Source organism: Ixodes scapularis, unplaced genomic scaffold (genome assembly GCF_016920785.2).
Source record: "Ixodes scapularis isolate PalLabHiFi unplaced genomic scaffold, ASM1692078v2 PGA_scaffold1__304_contigs__length_218370807, whole genome shotgun sequence".
In the NCBI taxonomy this organism is placed as follows: domain Eukaryota; kingdom Metazoa; phylum Arthropoda; class Arachnida; order Ixodida; family Ixodidae; genus Ixodes; species Ixodes scapularis.
Genome location: NW_024609846.1, coordinates 80,435,063 through 80,447,075, shown reverse-complemented (window position 1 = coordinate 80,447,075; position 12,013 = coordinate 80,435,063). Strand labels below are relative to the sequence as shown.

The window sequence follows — 12,013 nt, the reverse complement described above, 5'->3', positions numbered from 1 at the left end:
CTGTTTTACGGCACCAATATCACTAAATTACTAAAGCGTGATGGATCAGGCGAATTAGAAAGTAGTAGAACAGGTAGAAGTTGAACATCAAGCTGAGCTCAGTGCCATGCACGTGGTATGCAGCTGGCAATATATCCTTATCCACGAGGCCTCACACTTCTACTGAAACCTGCATGCCTATAGCATTATCTGTCGACCAACTAGGTTGTCCACCTGCCTCTCGGCTGAGCAACTTTCTAACACTGAAATGACTCAACACAGTGAGCTGTAGGTACGAAGCTTTGCTCGTTGGATGTACAAGAACAACAAAAGTTGAACTGAAGGTAATTTAGGAAAGTTCTCTTTCTGTCGATAGAACAAATTGTTAAATTCATTTTCGACACATAATCGGAGCTAATAACTTTATGAGACATGCTTCTAATCATTGCAACTCACTTTCGTTTGATCTCTGGTTCAGCTGCAATTAGAGCCCGAAATAGCATCAGCTCACGCGGTGCAAAGTGCACGTTTAAACTTGCAAGTTCTTGCATTCACCGAAGCTCAATACGAGACAAGAGTGATAAAAAGTATTGCACGAGATGGGCATGAATATATGCCGACATATCTCCAAAATGACAGAAATATGAAGTGCGAGACGTGCCGCTGCGTCGCCCGCGGAGGCAGCACCACAACGCCACTGTGAGAGGAGTATTAAGCAACCGTGGCTGGTTGTGCGACTTGCTCAAGCATGCGAAATGAAATGAGCATGCTTCAGAACTCTTACCAAGAAACCTGCTCAGCAGGTGAGGAACAGTGTCTACAAAGCAAAAACAAGCAACATTTACAACAAAAAAACGGCTGCTGCACAACTTCGACGACGAAAGAACAATGGCACTTCGGTCTGCAAAACACTGGGTCAAGGTTCGAAAGAGTGAAGGGCTGTTTTCCCTCAAAAACAAATTCACTGGAAAAATATATGTATGTATTTTTTTTTTTTAACCACTGAACCATTGAACTGATACCGAGCATAAGAAATATACGCAGACTGAAAACTTGCCACTTACAAAGCCCAAAAAAACCTATGCATTACATTGTCAGTGGCTGCTTGAAACATTTTTTTTACGAGCCAGCATATGTATTTCCAATTTTAGTGAACAGCAAACTTAATACTATGCTAGGCTACTAGTAGTCAGATTTTGGCAAGAGAATGAAGCTATGAAAATGCAGCAGCCAAGCCAGCACGAGCAGCACAGAAGCCCAGCTATCAAAACCATGTCCCTATTTATCAAATACAAAAATCAAAATCACGGTGCTGCCCCCTTCCCTTTCCTTTCCCCCTCCCCCCCTCTACACCCACCAGCTGATTGGTTCTACAACGTTGTCTGGAGATGCTTTAAGCTTGCATTGCACAAAGCAATCGAGAGGGTTATCTGGTCGTCATGCAAAACGAACACAACAAAACTCGTGCTGCATAGCGCGGCAGTTTCAAATGGCTAGCAAGTCACGGCAAACATGCATCAGCCTTGCGAACATGCACACACAAATGAACACGCAACACTCAAACCACCTCTTAGAAAATCTTTAATTAAATTCTTTGGTGAATCTCTTTTCTTTACAATGAATGTGCAGAAAACTCAAAATGCCATTATTGGTTATAGAAAACAGAATCTCTTGTCAAAGCAAGCTGTACAATACACTGGGTGCTCGTTGGTGTCAGAAAATATGACAGAAAATTGTGCTTCTTAGGAAAAAAATAACATTAATTTTGACTCACAAAGCTAAGCAAAAAAAAAGGGCATACTGTCAGTAATGAAATGGCAAAACAGTAGCCAGGAACGATCGATTAAGCTGCAATTCTAGAAATTCAGTAATTTTTGCATCTCTGAGAGATTCTTGACAATTGCAGTAATAAAAAAAAAAATAGTTTGAGCTACCTATCGGATAAAAAAGTACAGTCTGACTAAATGCAAGCGCAAACCAGTTTTTCCTGTTTAGACTGACATGCCAGGATCATGACCTATGAACAAAGGTTCTTAGCTTGCTGGTTCCTCACAGAAGGCTCAAAGGTTATTAGATTGCTAGTTCCTCACAAGAGGCTACTAGGTGATCAACAAAGGTGCCCGCCAAACATGCACAAACAGCGTAACAGGCAGGCTACACCGACAAGGCACAAGCACCAGCCATGCCTAAGCAAAGAGACAAGGCAAAATAAGAACCAGAAGCAGCAAGTAACTGCAAAAGGTTAAAAGGTTAGTAAAAAAAAAAATAAAGAAAGAGAAAGGAAGTTCTGATAGTTGTTAAACTTCCACATCTGTCCTTTGCCTCGCTCTTCAAAAAACTTTAACACTTTCAAGATAAAAAAAAAAAAAAAGTGCAACACAATTTGAAATAAAGCGAGAATAATAATTCAAACAAGCTGCCATCAAATAAGGTCGCTATTATGCAAGAAACAGACCACATTACACCTAACAATATAATACAAGCACAAAAAAATAAAGTATTGCATTAGGAGAAAAAAAAAATTTAATAATTTTCATGCAGTAATAAAAAGGTGCCAGAGCAACCAGCAAGCATGCCTATTGTCCCCCAAAAAAATAAATGACAAAAAAAAAAAAAAAAAAAGAAACACCACTGCAGAGCATTGACACAAACAAATGCACGGAACACGGGCCACGAGAAACACTTCCGACGCCTCCAAATTGGTAGGACGCACATTCATGAAATAGCTGTCAAAACTTCCAACATTTAGCACCAAAAAAAAAAAGTCTGCATCAAGTTTTGGGAAGGAGCAAGGTGAGGTTAAGTGTCCTTCCACATCATAAAACACAAAACAAAAAGAAAAAAAAAAAAAAGAAAACACATTCCAGCAGATCTTTATCTGCGAAGCACAAGAGCAAAGGGGAAGCATGTCGTCACAGTCGAAGACAACGAAGCTAAAAACAGGACCAGCTCAGAGTTAGCATCCCTAGCCACCACTCGCAGGCAAAGTCTTGCCGCTTCGCCGCGCACCGCGATCGCTCCTGATCCGTTTTACGACTCGCCGCACGCGGGAGCAAGCGACGAACTGGGCAATGAGCAGACGGGGCAGAATGTGGAGGTTCGTCCAGATCAAGAGGATGAGGAGGATGAGAGAAAGGAGGAAGAGGAGGCCAAGGCAAAGAGAGCAGCGTCTTGCGGTGTTAGTGGTCTTCCGTCCGTCTCATTTCTTGGGGAACAAACCTGAGGCCTGGGCGAGGGCCGACTGGCTCGAGAAGGCGGCGGCCGCGGCAGCCGCTGCGGCTGCGGCAGCGGCCGCGGCGGCCGAGGAGGGGGCGGTGCCTTGGGCGCTGGCGGCGGCGTTGGCGGCCGAGGTGGCGGCGGCCTGCAGCGGTGGCGGCGGCGGGGCCGCCAGGGCAGTGCCCGGCTGTCCGGCCAGGCGCGACAGGATGCCCCGCTCGGACATCTGCAGGCGCTGGGCCACGGGCGGGATGCGCGCCAGCGTGGCGGGCAGCCGACTCACGTCCGACTTCATGTCGCTCAGCAGCTCCTCCAGCTGGTTCAGCACTGGGGGCAACAGAGGGGGGCAGACCCTCCTGTGAGCTTAAGGCAACGGAACACAGCTGGAGATCGGCGGCCAAACGTGTCGGCACACCGTGGCTGGGAGGATCCCAAGTTCAAGCCGCACCCCTGTTCGTTTCGATATGAATGAGCGTCTTATCAGCTTGCAGTTGTGTATCGCTACCAGAGTGTCAGAGCAAAAGTTTTATTGGTTTGGTTCAGGTTCAAGTTTTTCGGTTCAGTTCCGGGGAACAAAAATAATAGTTCGATCCAGTTTGAACCATTAAATTGATCATATATTTTTCACATTGTTTTGGCAATAGGCACTAGTTCAACCATGAAATCAGTAACTATATAGCTTTTTATCATTTGTACTATCCACTTTTATTTCGAAGTACCAAAAATAAGAAATTGCATTATTTAATTAGGACGAAACAGTAAACGAAAAGCTAGATCAACATACAAAATGCTGTGTTTATCTGACTCAACATCTATACGTTTACCTCACTCTATTTTACCTGAATTGAAATGTCATCAGTCTGGTAGGTCGCCTAAAATACCCGTGATTGGTACAACTTTCAGTCGCACTATTAAAAGCTGAATTCTAGTAGTGTTCTTGAACTCGGGAATTAATTACAGTGCATAATATCATGGAATGGGCATCTTCTCGCCGTATATATTGTGAAATCCAGTTTACGAAACATGTTTCACTATACATATGATGACGACGCGACTGAGCTGAAAGCATTATTGTTTTCAAAATGTCACAAAGGCTTTAGGACAAGCCCTTTCAGTCTAAATTTTGGGTAGAAACATTGAGTGGCAATCACAATGCTTGTTTTCCTGACCAGCATCGTTTACCCCCCAGTATAACCTTTCAGATAGTTAAAAGTTATACTGGGTTTTTCGGTACGGTTGGCAGTGCTGATTGTCATGAACCCAAGCACGTGACTCAGGCTCATGACAATCGAGTATGTCACAGTGTCACGTGACTTGCGGTGAAAAGTCGTGATGCCATGTGATGTCACGGTGTCAACAACGCTAATAAATAAAGTTACATTCTCAATTTAAGCCAACTTGATGCAGTGAATCACGTGACCACGTCACGGGGCCACGTCATGTGACATTACTCGACAACATGTCTTGACACCAAGATGTCACATCACCATGTGACACACAACTGATCATAGTGCCGAATCAAAAGTGCAACGAAAACCCACAATTTCTCATAAACTGCAATTTGGTATATGACAATTTGATCCCTACAGTCAAACCTACTCATAACGAATGTGATAGTTCCGCGAAAGGTGGTCGTTCTATCAGTAGTTTGCTATATCTGGACTTACCTTTAAAACACATTACAAATAAGGATTATGAAGCTGGTATTGGCAGTTTCACTATCCCAGCTCTTTATTTAAAGAAACTAGTGATCGCTGCTTGCTTTTGTAAAGTAGTGCGCTCGACTGTCTGTCCGAGGTTGTCCAGGTGGCACGCGTATTCCTCCGGAACTCCTCTTGCAAAAACTAGGTCCTTGACGGCCATGATGTACTCCGGAGCGAATGTTGCAAAGTATGCTCACTTTTGTGCCTATCTCAATTGCTTTCCGTTTCTTGGGCACGAAGCCTCCACTTTCAGACGATAGGAGTAGATTGTTTTTCTCCTCCGCTACGCTATGGTTATCTGTAAAGAAAACGCCGCAGCTGCGCATGCGCGCCACCAGCCTTGTCTCCATAATTCAAGGTCTTGTGGCGGATTACGGAGAGCTATCCACGTGCTTAGCGGGCTGCGGAAACGGTCCACTAAAACTTCCTATTGTGCCGACCGAGACGTACTGAAAACCAAAAGAAACTGCCACTGCAGCTGTTTCCAGTCGGCACCTTTGTTGAACGACGTTGCGCTATTTCCATGTCTCTTCCGATGGGAACTTGAGAGTTAACTCTTCGTAAACAAAAATGTTAACATGATGTCACTCCTTCGCATAAAAGTCAGCAAAGAGTGGGGCATAAGGGCTACTCAGAGGTGTCAGAGTTAGCTATGTAACGTCATTGAGTACATACAGAGTTTGCAAACATAGAACGAACAAATGCAGGAAGGGGTGAGAGTTAACATTCTCTTTCTTCTCATCTTCCCTTTACCGCGCACGCACAATCGGAGGACTATGCGACCTGGGAGGGCGTTTTTGCTTTTGTAGTTCTGTTTCTTCCCCGGGGAAATATGCCACGCAGCCGTGGAAATGACCTGAGCATCTCCCGCAGCACTTTCTATTTTCTTTTTTGCGCACGGGAGTTTTTTTTTTTTTTTTTCTGAAAGCGGGCTCTGAGTGTATGCTCTAACAGTATGATGCTTTGAAAAATGGTTGTTTTATCTGGATGCAATTTTAATAGGTGCGGCCTTGAATTCATATATTTTCTAAAAGCTGGTCGTTGCAACCGATGGGTCGTTATATGTGGGATCACTATAGTAACTGGGTTTGACTGTACATTGAAGTACAGCTGCCAATATTCGTTTCTCATACATTCATCTTGTAATACAAAGAGCAATTACCGTGAACCTTTTTGAACCAGTTACCGTCCTATTTTTCCCAGTTCAGTTCCGGTCCAGCTCCAAGATGGCGGCAAAGATATTGGTTCGCTTCAGTTCCGGTTCGGCAAAAAGTAATGGTTTGGTTCTGATTTTCGGTTCAGTTCCAATTCAACACTCTGATCGCTACTGCGTGATACGTGCTAAAGATCCCAGGCAAGCGGAGGTGCTGCACTGGCTAATTTTCTCATCAACAGCATAAACCGGAGTCACCACTTCAAAGACAGACCGGCCTTACACTGTCAAAACAAACATCTAATTCTCTTTCTTCGATAGTACACACCAGAGCCCAGACCAGCAGAACCCCATTTCGAGCCTACGACAATAGAAGCGGGGGCGGAAACCCTCCTTTCGTATTTACGACAAGGTATTGCAGCGCTGCTAATTGTGCTTACAAATTGTGGTGATTAATGCAGCGAGAGCACGTTGCCCCGTGCCACTTGTAATGTAGACTCACCAGATAATGTGCACCGCATCAGATTTAACTCTCCGCTTTAGCACCAATCCTCGTACCATCCTGTTGTCCTACCATACTAAATTCTCATAACCCTCGACCTGCAATAAACCCATGCAAAAATCCCAAAAGCCCGCGCACGCCACGCGACGAATAATGGGAGTACTCGGTATGCCCCTGTTATCGTCTTTCCTCCCGCTACCACGTGGCATACGCGAGCAGGCACAGGTTACATAGTAACAACGTTCCAGCACCCCAGAGCCGAGTCGTTCGGACAAACGACGAGAGCATGGAGGAGAGGGTCTGCCCCCTTTTTTTTTTATCTCTCTCCTTTGTACCACACAGTCTCTGTCCTCTGCTGCGCCAAAGCTTTGTCGAACCTAGTCGAACCCTGCCACGGTCGCGGTGCAAAATAAGTGGATTTTGTGAGACTGCAAGATGTGAAGGTAAGTTACGACCAATAATGCACTGTAAACAACTATATTTTTGCGAGGACCTAATTTTCGTGAATTTCGCAAATCGCCTACAATTCGCGGAAAATACAACCCGCCAACAATTCGGGCAATATGTGAACGCTGCAGAAGCTACACTCGATTCACAAAAATGAGAACCCGCGAATGGTTTCAAATTTTCAGCTTTGGCCTCATTCGCGAAAATCTGAGCCCGCAAAAATTAAGTCGTTTACAGTACAGTTGAACCTCGATGTAACGAAGTCGGTAAAATTCGCAATTTACTTCGTTACATTGAAATTTCGCTAAATCGAAATTTAGCTATAGCATGCGAAAAAAAAAAAAAAAATTCCGAAACATTTTACGGGTTTGAAAACTCACCGAAAATGACATTTATTTAGGGGCAAAGTAGTCCGCGAGCGCCCAGAGCGCTTGCACGGCATCTTGCTGCCCATGCGACGCCGTGTACCTCCTCAGTACGTCCATTGCGTCGAGCACTTCCCGAGTGCTCGTGATCTCGGCAGTTGCTTCAGGATGGCGTCCAAAACGTTTGCTTTCTCATCCAAAGAAATAACTTTACGTTTCCTTATGGCAGCAAGCACGTGAGTGAACCGCCCAGTTGAAAAATAGAGCTGTTTAGTTTAGGCGGTGCCAATGTTTCCAACCGACACAGCATTCTTGCCCGCACAGTTTACTTGCCCCTTTGCGCCCACAGTGTGCTTGCGCCTTTGCTTTACATCACGCTCGCAAGACGATAATCGGTCTTCTCGGTCTTCTCCTAGATGGCACTGCCCGTGCGATCGCGCGGTCGCGGTCGCACGTCGCTCCCCTGCTGAAGTTGGCTCCCGCGCTACACGCGGTACAGTGGACTATGATGATCAGTGAATGTCAGTGGTGATGCTGTAATGCCGTGTTAACTTTTTGCTCGGCATTTTCTGGCCAGCCTCGCGAAATCCGCTTTGCCGCATGCCTCGCCGGCGCTACCGGCGCCGCATCCTCGGGCAGCCTAGGAACGTTGGAAGGCCTGTCCCCGTGAAGTAACCTATCAAGTGCTCGCGTTTGCGCATAATTTTTTTTTTTTAACCACAATTTTTTTGCGAAGTTGTTTTTTAGAGTTGATTTATTTATTGCCTTCTATGGCAATGGCGCTTCGTTATATTGAAATAGCAGCAAAATAGACTTCGTTATATAGGGACTAAAAATACATGGGGTCTATGGGCAAGAAATTATGAAAAATAAAATACTTCGTTAAATCGAGGATTTCGTTACATTGAAGTTCGTTATATCGAGGTTCGACTGTATTCAAATTACCTTTAGCGATGCGTTTGCGCTGCCACAGCTATGGTACGCTGCCAACGACTTAAGACGTTCCGGCGGGATAGCGGATGGCTGCGATGGCTGCTGGCAATAGCTGCCGCAACGTGTAAGCAGTCAAGGAGGTGCAACGAGAAAGCATGCAATCTGTACCGAGGGTTCCCAAAATTTCCTTGCCGTCGTGGCACTCTACGTTTTGCAATAGGTCCGTTGGCGACGACACAGGATCGTCCAGCGTGTCACCCCCGAGTCACCAAAATATCACCTTCTTGTCTGTTTGCTATAAAGCACAGTAAAATCTCGTTATAACAAAGTTGAAGGAGCGGTCGTAATTATTTCGTTATAACCATTAGTTTGTTATAGCCAATGTCCATTTCTTCCCACTATTAGCAAGCAAGGGGAATTACGATTGCTTTGTTATATCCATTAGTTTGTTATATCCCATTTTGTTATAACGAGGTTGTACTGTATCAACTCGTGCAGGCACACTGAGATTTAAACGGAAATTAATTTTTGCGTCGTCAGATACTTGGCAAGTGACAAATTGCATCTAGGCACACACTTGAGCTAGCAAGACACACAAATCCTTTTGTGAGGAAGTATAACAGTAGCTGGACGCCACCAGTGTAGACCAATAAAGGTAGACGAAAAGCCAGCCGGTAATCGGCTGTGGTCCCGGGAGAGTATTGCAAAAGGACCGCAAAGCGAGCTGCAATACTAAAGAAAGCCTCACCCTTATGGAGGACAGCATTTGCCGGCTTGTTCCCTGCCAGGGACTCTTTCGACAAGTGCTGGTGCGATTCCGCAAGGCACTCGAGCTCCGCAAACCTGAAATTCCCAACAGTCTGTTTACTCCGAGAGCTTTGAAGGTCACAGTTCCGCTCCGAGACAGCTTATTTTCGTCACCATAATTACAAAAAAATTATTTCGTTAACTTGTACCATGAAACACGTTTACGACTTCAAATATAGCAAAATGATCACATTTACAGAATACAACACAGTTCACCGGAACAAGCACTCACACTTTTTTTTGCGTATTCACCACATTGCCTCAAAACCACCACCAGTAATGTAATCAATGTATGGCATTTGATGCTGACCTGCACATGCAAGCTGCAACAAAATGCTATCTTCGTATTCAGAATAACTGGGTTGTATGGTGCATATGACAGCCGATAACACTAACATGTTATCCTTGTTCCAATAAAAACCGAGGTGCATAAAGTTGACACACATTCGCTGCAAAGCAAACACTCGATAACATAGAAAAGAACATGCGTCTAAAGTAAACTGGCCCACTATACCTTAGGCTGCAAAAATTGAAAAGCCAAATGTGGTAAGATCGCAACTTAGTCAAAGCTCCTGTACATCAACGTCTCTAGATGCTACGAGCAGACGTTAGTACGGGGCAGAACACAAGTTCCGGACAATTCTGGTGCTTGAGGAGAAAGTGGATGACGCCCGCTTGCTTGTTGTTCCATTTTGCCTCACCTGGTGTTGAGCGCCATGGCCGGATGGTTTGGGTCCTGGGTGAGGTTTAGATAGGCTGCCCTGCGCAACTGCTCCTCAATCACCAGGGCCTGCTCCAGAAGCTGCAGGGACAGGACAGAGAGCACCCATCCTCTCAAGCCAATGCTGTTCCCTTACACAGACACAATTCTGGGCACTACACAGCCAATTCAGTCACTTCATTCGAATTCTGGTCAGTTGTACATTTGAGGGGCAATCGAAAAGTAACGAGAATGCCTACAGGGCACATCTGCAGCGACAAAAACAGGCAAAAATCACATTTTTCTTGTAGACAAACATATGAAAAAGGCACAGCATGGTCCGAATGTTTTCTTAATTTGAAATGCACTTAATTCGAGGTATATCACGGTTTCTGCGAGCTCTGAATCATCAAGATAAAAGAGCCAAGTAAGACTGAAACAAGCATACCACTAGACCTCTTGCAAAATTGATCCTGGTGGCGTAATGCCATGCTAAGCATTTTGGGATCCCATTGGCAGCCGTTTCAATTTTTATCTTCCAACCTCACTTTACGACATTCCGTCACGATCAAATACACAATCAAATTTAAACTCAAATATTTTATACTTCCAGTTAATTCAAACAAATTTTCAACTTTTGGTTGTCCCACTATGTTTTAATGTATTCGAAGCCACTTAATTCAAAGTGTGTTTTTGTGTAATTCATACTTTTTGTTTGCGTGGCCCTGTTAAATGTGCTTCTTTCTGAGCACCGGTGCACTGCAGAGAGGCAACACCCACGAAGCTTGCTTTCGTGGGCGTTGCTCCTGCACAGTGCACCGGCTCGGTAAAAAGCGTTCTCAACGGGGCTCAAACAGGGCACCACAAGTTATGAAAACAGGCACCACGCGGAAAATGTCCGCAGCAACTTGCATGGACGCTGTGGTGGGGCAGAACAACGTAGGTCCACATCACAGCATCCTCGCAAGTTGCTATGGAAACTGCTGTGCAGTGCCCGATTTATCGCTCATGGGTTTCCTGCTTACTAGTTCACATTAGAAACTTCTTGGCCCGATGAACAAACTTAGTTTTTGTTTTAAGTTGTGATGTGCTGTCTAAACTGCCCTCAATAAACACCATTTTGGGGAAATAAATAAACTTATGTCATACATTTCACAAATGTCTCGTGTGGCATACTTGCTCATGATTAGTAGGCCTATGTAGAAGACAGAACACGGAGGAGGAGAAAAGGACAGGTAGAACGAAAAAGTGCTGACTCGCAATTGATTTATTTTAAAGAGCAGAAGAAAGAAGCCTTAGGAATGGGCCCCACATGAGAGTTGATAAGAAAAGAAAAAAGAAAACAAAAATATAAACATGCTTGATTGATCTTGGCTAAGGAAAAGGAAGAAACCGTAAAGCATGCCCGTGAAACAAAAAAAGAGAAAAGAAAAGGAAAAGAATAGAAAGAAAAGAAAAATACAGAAAACGGCACTTTTTCACTTCCGGCAGACGAAATTCACTCGCCGTAGGCGTTAGCTAAGAATGTCACATTTTTGGCACTCAACGACAGAGAAGGATGGCTCACGCATTGCTGTCCTATTTTTTTAATATGATAAGCCTCGAATATCTCGCGGGCAGTCCGATCTCGAAATCTCCCAAGTACTATAGTTGTGTTACTAAAAGTCTGAGTGCACTGGCAGGTGAGACAGTGTATAGGCGGGCGTGCTGAAGCCACGGCACTCCTCTCCACGGCCAAAAAGGCCCCATAATGCAACGCGTGCAGTGCTGCGTGCAAGGATTTTTGGATGTAGGCTATTCAAAAATTGCTTCATAGTTACGTGCTGCACGAAATACATAGGCGAAACCACGCATCCTGTAATGGGCATGGTATTGAAAACCAATTCAGAACAAAAGCGAAACAGTGCTAACACAGACGAAGGGCACTAAAAACAACACCTTGTAAGTGCACTCAGTTCCTCATGCCCTTCGTCTGTTTTTGCCTGTTTCGCCTATTTAAGAAAGATATGTGTTACACACGATACCTACGAGAAAGAACGCCAATTCTTTACAGGCATGTTAGTACAAGAAACAAATTAGAAAAACACACTAGCATCAAAAGACAACACAGACAGAACTATCTTACAATGTTTGTTTTATATGTGTTGTCCCCCTATGCTGTCGTTTTCTAACATGTAAAAAAGTGGTGCGTAGAGTGACGCAAGGCAT

At 44.6% G+C, this 12,013-nt stretch overlaps 1 protein-coding gene across 17 annotated transcripts in view; it reads right to left on the bottom strand.

Annotated features, from left to right (window-relative positions):
• Nucleotides 1-12,013, bottom strand: part of LOC8053486 (chromodomain-helicase-DNA-binding protein 4) — a 78,923-nt gene that overhangs the window by 6,548 nt on the left and 60,362 nt on the right. For 12 of the 17 annotated variants that reach the window (XM_040505167.2, XM_029983213.4, XM_029983214.4 and 9 more), the window contains exons 31-34: nucleotides 9,807-9,907; nucleotides 9,047-9,141; nucleotides 3,199-3,522; nucleotides 764-796 (exon numbers count right to left, since the gene is read on the bottom strand). In XM_040505167.2, the coding sequence (XP_040361101.1) occupies nucleotides 764-796; nucleotides 3,199-3,522; nucleotides 9,047-9,141; nucleotides 9,807-9,907 (553 nt within the window). The remainder of the gene's footprint in view (nucleotides 1-763; nucleotides 797-3,198; nucleotides 3,523-9,046; nucleotides 9,142-9,806; nucleotides 9,908-12,013) is intronic. The other 5 variants (XM_029983221.4, XM_029983219.4, XM_029983224.4 and 2 more) reach the window with 1 other exon arrangement.